This window comes from Cryptotermes secundus, unplaced genomic scaffold, assembly GCF_002891405.2.
Source record: "Cryptotermes secundus unplaced genomic scaffold, Csec_1.0 scaffold1025, whole genome shotgun sequence".
In the NCBI taxonomy this organism is placed as follows: Eukaryota; Metazoa; Arthropoda; class Insecta; order Blattodea; family Kalotermitidae; genus Cryptotermes; species Cryptotermes secundus.
The window spans coordinates 2112812-2123632 of NW_019730118.1; the positions used below are offsets into that span (position 1 = coordinate 2112812).

At 42.8% G+C, this 10821-nt stretch overlaps 1 protein-coding gene across 1 annotated transcript in view; it reads right to left on the bottom strand.

Moving 5' to 3' along the window:
• LOC111866267 (superoxide dismutase [Cu-Zn]) overlaps positions 1-10821 on the bottom strand; it is a 66562-nt gene that overhangs the window by 13045 nt on the left and 42696 nt on the right. The window contains exon 4 of the mRNA XM_023855053.2: positions 5463-5713. Coding sequence (XP_023710821.1) covers positions 5463-5713 — 251 coding nt within the window. The remainder of the gene's footprint in view (positions 1-5462; positions 5714-10821) is intronic.

The following is a 10821-nucleotide window of genomic DNA, read 5'->3' on the forward strand; positions in this document are numbered from 1 at the left end:
CACTACTTCTCAGAAAATCTGGTAGCGCTGGGAATCGAACCTGGACCTCTGGATCTGTAGCCAGGAACTCTGACCACTAGACCACAGAGCGAAGCTGAAGCCAATCTATCCGTTATGGATCGGGGCCGGCCCCGGCTCGACGGGAGGTCCATCCGACTCCTCCTGTACCCGGGTTCGTAAGCCATTTCGCCGTATGTCAGTTTACGAACCATAAAGTTTCTTTTAGAGATTCCTCGTGGAGACTCAAACACTAGTTATACCTTAATCTCCAGTACATATATGTCAGCACCAGGTTGTTACCATCGTCGTTTCGGTTAGTTTCGGCGGTCCCTCCACCCGGTTCTATATATGAAGCAAATGTCTTCAGACAGGGATTCACACTCAGAAATACCGTGTATTTTCTTTACCCATACAACGGATAACGCTCACAGAAAATGTTTTCACGGTGGTATCAGATGAGAGACCGCAAACTATAACTCGCGAAAAAATCAGTCTTGTCCCGTCGCAATATTCTGATGACTTTAATAATAAGTGCCTTCATTCATCCTTAATTTATCACACATATTCAGGCCGCACCATAGCTCAAGCGCTTAGGCGCTGGCTTCCCACCGCGGTGGCCCGGGTTCGATCTCGAGTCTGGTCAAGTGGGATTTGTGGTGAACAAAGTGGCGCTGGGGCAGCTTTTCTCCGAGTACTTCGGTTTCCCCTGCCAATCTTCATTCCACCAATTGCTCCACAATCACCCTCACCTATCCTCTGGGGCTGGTACAATAGTGGCCGCAGTACAAGGGACTTAGTCCCACCCCACTAGCAATAAAAAAATAATAATAATAACTACCCATTTTCTAACCGTCCTGGTTACTCTGTAAGCATAAAGTATGGCTGAGCACAAAACTCAGTATTCAATAGAACATGAGCCAGATACAAACCAATTGAAATTCAAATTACTGATGAGGATATGGATTAAACTGAAGCTACAAGACTGGGGGGGGGGAAACACTACCATTGTAAAAGTCACTGTGCGTGTGCGTAAGCGTGCTTGCGGGCATGGCCGAGAGAGAGAGAGGAGTGTGTGTGCGTATGAATATATATATATATATATGTGTGTGTGTGTGTGTGTGTGTTGAGGGGGGGTGAAATGCCTATAGGTATAGTTAGTTGATAAAGGACACGGCTTGTCATAGACATTAGTTTAAAAAAAACTCGTATTTTAATACAGAAATGTCATGCTTTTCATTGCTCTGTTGAGGTACTAATTATAACATATCAGATAAAACAAAGACATAAAACTAATCTGATGCACAATAATGTTACAATTACAATCCTGTCCTGGGGCACGCGGTAGCGTAGTTGGTTGAGCGGCTATGCTACAAGCCGGAAGGTCGCAGGTTGATGTCCCAATGGATTTTTTTCAGTTGACCTAATCTTTCCAGCGGCACTAGGCCCTGGGGTTTACTCAGCTTCTAACAGAAATGAGTACCAGGAATTAATTAAATCATTTTCCTGGGGAGTAAAGCGCGGCCGGCGCGTAAGGCTGACAACCTTAACGCCATCTATGAGCTCACTGTCTAGATAATGTGGGATCCTCAACGTTTCACAACCCTATGGGCCTTCACGGCCTGGTACAGGGATAGCTTTACTTTACAAGCTTGTTCGGCGGAAACACATCGAAAACACAAGCTTTATTTATGCACTCCACTGACATGCATAATTTAACACAGAAATGACAGAATGCAACTTGAAACCTACTCAAGCACAACAGTTACTCAGTAGCGCTGACCTACTGTCACTGAATTAAGTAGCAGTCTACATCCGTAACCTTGTAGTAGCGGCGGTATATTATGTAGTATATCCAAAGCCTGTAAGTATCAATGCTGAAAAATAGCCTAACAATATTATTACTTGTCCCTAGCATTAACTTGAAGAGGGCGGAAACTGAAGGCCACATAAACCTTCGAACTAAAATTTATACCATTTTATCAAACCGACTGGTGTATCACAGGAAACAGGCTTTACAAAGTTTTCAGTCTACAGTGAATCAGACGAACAGCCTAAATGCAGCAATTTTAAAATTATTGTGCCAGGGGTACATAAACTTCTCTGCGCCTTTGTTTAAGTTGGACACAATAACTACAGCAATGGCGAGCCGAAAGATAAAGTTCTGTGTAATGTAGTTTGTGCAACATCTTTAGTGTTAAAAAGCTGTAGAGAATTATATATGTATATATATATATATGTTTTCGTTTATATCAGGTCATTTAACTTGTAATAACACCTAACAGAATGGATGTACTAAAAATATTGGAACACGGCCTTTTTACTCATAACGAGGCAGCAAATATTATTTCTATAAATCATTCATGGATATGTATAAAAAAAGAGAGCAAAAGATTAATTTCGTTTCACAGAACCTCCCTATCCTTATAAACACAGGAATATGCTCTTAAATTTCTTCAAAATTTGTCTTCAGAACTTGGTTCCAACGACGTCACAATGTCACTGAGTTCCGCAGTTTCAAAACGAACGAGCTTTGAGTACTAAAAACTCCTTGGTTGAACGAAACAACGAAGCTACCAATATAATAAACCTGAAAGATATTAAAAAATATATATGTACAAATATATACACATATACAAGGTCCCACGTTACCGGTGCAGCATCTACTAAAGGAGAAATAGTCGTCTTAAAGCAGGGGTTCTTAACCTTTTTGTGTCATGGACACCACTGGCAGTCTAGTGAAACTTGCGGACCCATTCTCAGAATGATATTTTTAAACGCACAAAATAAAATAAACAGAATTACAAAAAAACAATTACATTGAAATACAGTCGTCAAAATATTAAACAAAATACATATCTGTGATATAGTAATATATATGTGTCTTTCTGTATTTCAGCATCCCGTTGCAACTGTTCAACTTAACGTCAATTACTTATCGTCCGTCACTATTCCAACACTTTTTTTATTCACTACTTAATTTTAATTTTTATTTATATAGATTATACACTTTGACACTACGTGTTTCTGCCCCAAACGCCCTTCTTCAGGTGTCTTGATATGTTACAAATATTTCATTAAATTATGTTAAAACTGCTACACTGTCTTAGTCCGTGTTAAAATAACACGCTGTACTACCTCGAAAAGAGGACTACAGCGTGTGATTTTAACACGGACTAAGAGAGTGTAGCAGTTTTAACATAATTTAATGAAATATTTGTAACATATCAAAACACCTGAAGAAGGCCGTTTGGGGCCGAAACACGTAGTGTCAACGTGTATAATGTTAAACTAAAATTAAAATTAAGTAGTGAATAAAGAAGTGTTGCAATAGTGACGGACGTTAATATGTGTCTTTATTAACGCTTTAATAACAAGATAATAGATTTAAAAGATAGGCAAATTAAAGTTAAATTTATCTTTCAAAGACTGTTGCTGCTTAGCTTGAAAAAGAACATTGAAATTTGGGGTAGTCTTTGACAAGGCAACACGCATGTCATGTTGGTAATACAACCGATTTTGATTTTCTTTTATTGTTACAACTGTTTGTAATCCCGATTCGCCAAGATATATTGCTGCAAATGGAATTAAACCTTCCACGGCTCGCTTTCCAAGGCCAGGACAGGCTTCTCTCAAAGAACATCAGATTTCCCCAAGGCCTTATAAGTTGACCTCAAACTGTAGTTAGTTTTTCCCGCGTAAGATCACTGCGTTCATCTTTCGCTAGATCAAAATCTTCCATACAGTTTATATCAGAAAGAAAAGGATCGCCGATCCATGATTCAACTTTAATGCCATCAAGACAGAAATAACTTTCGAAAAAGTTCTGACGTTATTTCCACGTGTTCGCAGATTTCTCTTTTCAAAGAAAGTGACAAACAATTTTGTTTCTTAATTCCATCTTAGTAAACAATTCCGCCAGCTTTGAGGTCTTCACGGCGATGACAATGAAGAAAGTTGTCTTCTGGGTTTAGGCACCGTGTATTCTTCGTTTTGGCCGACGTTTCGGAGGAACGTAGCGCCTCCATCTTCAGAGCAGTTGAATAGCTGCGGAGAGCAGTAGGCGCTACGTTCCTCCGAAACGTCGGCCAAAACGAAGAATACACGGTGCCTAAACCCAGAAGACAACTTTCTTCAATTCCGCCAGCATTTGAAAGTCCGCAAGGATGTCGGCCTCAACTCTCTTCTTCCATATCAACAGTTTCGCCAAGAGAGCTTTTAATTTTTAAGTAGCATCCATAACGGTGACTTCAGGACCTTGAACTGAAAGATTTATCTCCTTCATATGGCCAATAATATCTGCCAGGTAAGCCAACCCATGGACAAAAATCCTTTCCAAGTGTTCCAAGAGTGGGTTTTCTTTTTCTTTCAGAAAAAAGTGAAACTTTTGCCTTTAGTTTAGAAAGCTCTTCAAGACTTTTCCTTTTGAAAGTCAGCGAACTTCAGTGTGGTAGAGAAGCACTTCACACTCTGCTCCTATTTCTTGACGAAATATTTAAAAAAACGTGACGCTTCTGAGACCTGATTCTGATGAAGATGATGACGTTTATGGTTGTTGACAAAATTCGTTCAGACTTACTGGAAGAATCTTTGTTGCCAGTGCATCTCTGTGTAAAAACCAAAGTGTGACGATGTGAAGAGATCCCTTTTCACTAAAGTAGCAAACCCGGATGTGTTACCAAGCGACGCAAGAGCTCCATCTATGCAAGGAGCGTGAAGGTTTCTTTCCAGTCAAAGTTTTGTTTCGGGGGGGAAAAACTTTTACCATTTCCAAAATGCCGATGACGTCAGTGCTAGTGCTAATTTAGTGTCTGAACTTGTCTGATCTACACTCGTAGCCCGCGCGCCTCTACGTGTTACAAAAGCCAGAGCCGCCTTATGAGAGTTAAGAATTTTCATTTGAGCTGTCCAGTTTTGGAAAACTGTAACAAACAATGAAAACTACTCACCTCCTTCCACGTATTGATCAGTAAACTAATGTAGATAAGGAACACTGGAAAGTAACATAGGTATTTGGGTCACCAATATGAGAAAATCCGACTTAACCATTTAATGGCTGAACAACTACTAGGCGTAGAGCTGCCCGCCAACTGGCCAGCTACGTGGCACAAGAGATCACGTGCGATCTAGCGGCGGGTATAATAACCACCGTAGTTTCCTAGTAGTGATGAACGTAAAAGATATTTCGAGATATCTGCAATAACTCTAACCTGATATGAAAATATCTGGTGACAAAGTCACAGATACTGCTAAAACCACTGTGGTTTGTTACCCACATTTTTAATCGGGGGAAATGCAAAATTTCTGTTAGATGTTAGTGGAGATATACGTAATGGCATTTTATTTTCCTTATCCAAGTTCACGGACCCCCTGAAATCTTGTGGACCGCAGGTTAAGAACCCCTGTTTTAAAGGGACCAAAAGCCAAACTCAATTCCACAAGGAACAACACGAAGCAGTCATTACTGGATGCCGATAACTCCACAGGCGACTCTGCTGCCGGCAGTTCCCGTCTTCTTACTCTCTTCCGTGCCTGCCTTCCCCAGGTCATCAGTTCCGTTGTGCACCACGAGGGCGCGCCCGATGATGCTGTGGGCGCCACGAAGCGAAATAACGTTGTCTGTGATGTTGATAGTGGCGATACCGTTGTTACCAGCATCGATGTTACCTAGATCACCCACATGGCGCTCCGTGTCATTGGGGGCACCATGGGTGTTCTTCAAAAAGTAAAAACAAAACAATATTTTGACTTCAATATTCGCTTCCAAGTCGGGGATACAAGTTATTGAGTACCGGTACAGTGAGCTGTTTAGATAATTCAGCCCTGAAGTGTTACGTACTGTATGCTGATATACAGCTAGGCAGCAATAACAACAGTCACAGACCCTATGGGTGAGGGCACACCAAGGAAACTTGCAACCGCAACGCAACCACAATTTTGGGGAATTGTTATCAGAATGAATTAAATTGAAGACATGTTACTGAATGGAGCAGAGCAAATTGAGGAAACTGCATTGCCGTTTTCTCAATTTGCGCTGCTCCATTCAGTAACAAGTGTTAAACTCGGGCTGACAACAATTCTCGGAAATTGCGGTTGCGTTGCGGTTGCCAGTTTCCTTGATGTGTCGTCGCGCTAAGACTACAAATGTATGTAATACGAAAGCAGGTTTCGTGAGTTCTGTCACGAATTATTTCCTCGTACTTTAGGTTTCAAATTAAATTTTAAGAATGACAAGTTAAAACGATTTTTTTCCTACCTTTGTAAGCAAAAACTTCAAAATTTCATTAAACTTCGATACCATTAACACATACTGAACTGACTGGTACTGACATCGAAATTGTGTGTCAAGCCATATGAGTTGACCTATCTGTACTGGGGACACACAATAGTGTGGAATTTGTGCCGATAAATTGGATAATCCGACAAATGTAAAAATCACCCTGACTTGCGTTTTTATAACTGTACTTATTTTCTCTGTAAAGGTTCGGCCACACAGAGGGCTACGCTATGTTCGCTACGTACGCTGTGTACACTCTGCGACGCAGGTAACATAGGGAACATAGCGTACGTAGCGTACGGAAGTCTGTGTGGCCAGTCACATTGGCAATAAAGGGAGATATTTTTCTGTTCGTATAGCGAATATAGCGTACGTAGCGCTCTGTGTGGCCGAACCTTAAAACGCTCAAGTGAGAGGTGGCTCTCGTAAAGAAATGGGCTAGCTACGCAAAATAATAAACTTTATTTTAAACGTTATACATATATATACGTATGTTGGTCACGGTAGCAGAGCGGTCTAAGGCATGTACTGTCTACGCTCGTTCGGAAGCCGGGATCGTGGGTTCGAATCATACACAAGGCATGGATGTTTAGTGTGTGTGAGTGTGTGTGCGTGTGTGTGCGTGTGCGTGCGTGCGTTTATTCTGTGTTTGTGTCGTCCTGTGTTCGGGTAGAGGCCTTGTTACGAGCTGATCTCCAGTCCAAGGAGTCCTACCATCTGTAAAATGATCATTAAACTGAGAAATCAGCCCTATGATCCAAACTGGGAGCAAGAGGAGAGGGAAAAATATATACGACGCAGCATACAATAACTAAATTATGCCTCTGAATGAATAGATTAATATTTTCTGCTTAGTAAATGAAGCAAGGAGCTGACCTGTATTCAGCAGGTGACAGGTTCGCATCTCGGCCAAGACATCTGATTATCCCGACTGAGGTTTTTTGTAGTTTTCCTCAGTCCCTCCGAGCATGTGAAGAGGCAGTACCTCAAAGTATGTCACGGCCACTTTCTTGCTCATAATCTTACCATTAAAGTAAAGTTGCCCCTGTGCTTAACCACGAGTAATTAAGCGCTATGCCGTGAAGGTGTATGGGGGAGTGGATGTATAGATCCTCATTTTCTTGGCATCGGCACTAGCTGGAGGTGAGTGGTCAGTTTCACGTCCCTGCCGCTTTACCCCCAGGAAAGAGCCCCCGGTACCCATTAGACAGGAGGCTAGATGCGCCCCAGAGCCGGTCTGGCGACGTGGTGGAGAGAAAATTCTTGATCCTACCGGGACTCAAACTCCGAACCCTCGCTCGTCCAGCCCGTAGACATTCGCTATATCGACTACGCTATCCCGGCTCCTAATCCTACCATTAAACGTTATAATCTGAGATACTAACAACGTCGTTAAATAAGTCATACATATGCGTCAGTAAACAAAATAAATAAAGAGGGTCAACCGGTAAGCAAAATGGCTAAGAAATATTAAATTCCGTGCGCTCCAGAAAGAAGGAAACGGCCGCACCTGCCTCCTGCAGAGTAGTCATGTTGAGGTATGCTAAAGTACTATGAAGATAGTTGCAGGTGGGGTGTGCACGTGATTAGGTCATCTCATCCATCGCTTTCATGCAACTGCCGTGTGGCACGGGAGCCCCGCTTGCAAGCAACGCCCACGTCCCCGAGTACAGATAGTCTGACGCCACTAATCAGATAACAGGATCACGAATTACAGGCACTCAGTATGATGACGTTCTGATATTGTGATTATGCAGCACCTGCTCTATCTCAGGATAAAATAATTACTGGAACATTTTTACACACTACATCTCAACAATTTCACGCTGAGTTTGTGACAGCAGACGAACAAGATTAGAGTTATAAAGTTGGATAAATACACGGTGTGTCCAGGATCCGTTAGGACTCTTTTTTTTTTTTTAATTTTCCCCTGCAATGCCATCTGTTGGCGAGTTGTGGCGTTAAGATTCTTGGAGTTTTAGCTGTGGCTGTCTATATTTTCAAAGCGCAAACATCGCTGCATCATGTGTTCTCACCTTGAATGTAACAGTACTGTTCTGACGCTCGTCGGAAAATGGCGGTTGAACAGAGAGCCAACATCAAATTTTGTTTGAAGTTAGGCAAAACAGCCGGAGAAGCGAACGAAATGATGAAAAGTGTGCACGGTAGTGACTGAGTCGCTCGAACATTTTTCGATGGTATGCTGTATTTCGTGACGGCAGGGAGGACATTGAAGACGCTCCACGTGCATCAAAGCCGAGAATAAGTCGCACTGAAGAAAATGTGAAAAAAAGTGACCAAAGTCCTTGCATCAGACAGATGTGTTTCTGCAAGACTCATCGAGGAGCTTTTGGGAATACCAAAAAGTACTGTGCATAAAATTTTGACCGAGGATTTGGGCAAACGGAAGGTTTGTGCGCGATTTGTACCGCAGGCGCTGTCAGGCGATGAAAAACATGCCAGAGTGGAACACTGCAAAGACATGTTATGGTCGGCCCAAAGTGATACAAAATTTACAAAATCGATTGTTACTGGTGACGAGACATGGCGTTTTCAACATGAGCCTCTCACAAAGCGGCAGAGTGCAGCGTTATTGAGCCCAAAGAAGCCGAAACCAAAGAAAGTGTGCATTTGTTTTTATTGCTAGTGGGGTGGGACTAAATCCCTTGTACTGCGGCCACTTCTGGCCTACTGTACCAGCCCCAGATGATAGGCGAAGGTGATTGTGGAGCAACTGGTGGAATGAAGATTGGCAGGGGAAACCGAAATATTCGGAGAAAACCTGCCCCAGCGCCACTTTGTCCACCACAAATCCCACTTGACCAGACCCGGGATCGAACTCGGGCCGCCGAGGTGGGAAGCCAGCGACTAACCACTTGAGCTCGCGGCCCTAGAAAGTGCGCATGCAAGAGAGTCGAGTAAAGACACTGCTAACAGTTTTCTTAGATTCCAAAGGAATCATTCACAAGGAATTTTTGCCAGAAGGTCAAACAGTGAATTCTTATTATCTGGGAGTCCTCATTCGTTTGTGGGCGAGAATTCTTCGAATTCGACCTGAATCTCGAGAGCAAGGTTCCTGATCGCTCCCCCACGACAATGCCCCACCCCACAAATCGAAGATCGTGCGCGATTTTTTGGCCAGAAAAGGGATCACAGTCCTTGATCATCCTCCGTATTCGCCAGATTTGGCTCCAGCAGATTTCTGGTTGTTCCCAGAAGTTAAGTTGGCAATGAAAGGAGACCGTCACGACACCATCCAGGACATCCAAAGGGAATGTACCGCAGTTTTAAATGCGATTCCACAAAAGGAGTACAGTGACTATTTTCGAAAACTTTTCAATCGATTCCAGCTATGTATTGATTCAGAAGGAGACTACTGTGACGCGTTACCTTACGTCCATCACTGCGACAACAGCTACAATCGGAATGGACACTTCCACGACCTTGTGGAACTCCCACAGCGACAAATCGTAGCAACGGATTGCTTAACAGCTGTAACGGAACCGTGAGAAATGGTGTCCGGTATCCAGTCCGCATAACCCGTATATAAGCAGAGCTTACGACACGCACAGAGTATTGAGTATTAGATTATGAGAACGAGACAATCTTGGGACAGCCGCCATCAGAAACAGTTGAGATCCAGCCAAGGCCAAGGATAGTTGAGACGTCGCATTGGAGTATTGAGCCAGAAGTCAAGTGATATTGCAAGTGGTGATAATTGTGGGTGGGTAAGTGTGAGTGTCCAATAAAGATTCGCTAAATCCGAGACCCGCATGAAGTTATTTGTCGCATGACATACCAAACACGTGACATTATTTTGAATAAAAAGAATGACATTTTGAAAATAATTCACGTCTTGTATTTTTAATGAACACAGTCATAACAGAACCTGGACACACTGTATACGCACACAATTCTTCCAGAGCAGGCAAAGTGGGCAGGATTGTAACCAGTAGAAAAACGCGAGAGGATATGACTTGACTGGTACAATTTCAGTTCTTTAGTTGTTTCTGCGCTTACCCAGTAGCCCAAAGACCAATTATATAGCAAAGTGATAAACAAACACATACACAAAAACAACAGATAAAACAGGGCAATTTGTATCATTTAGACAATTAAGCGGCCTCCGTAGTATAGGGGTAAGGTTCCCACCTCATGACTCAAGGTACGCGGGTTCAAACCCGGCGGAGGTGGAATTTTTAAGGGCGGAAAAATTCAGGGAACAAGTCCTGCGGGAGGGACTTTAAGCCGTGGGTCCCGTATCGTAGCTTTACGTCTCGTAAAAGATCCTCATGTCTCCAGGAGACCTCTGAGCAAAATTAGGCAACACATTTCCCGCCCAAGTAGTTTCCAATGCCTCTGGTAGATGGGGGAAATATCAGGTACCTAGGGCCAACCTCGTTGGCTGAACGGGGCTGATAGCACGCACCAGTACCGGTAGGGTATGGCGACAGTAGAAATTAAAGGGGGATGCACAATGGACCAATAACTGGTCTAAGTGCATGGGGAAACCCACACCCTCTAATAATAATAATAATAATAATAAT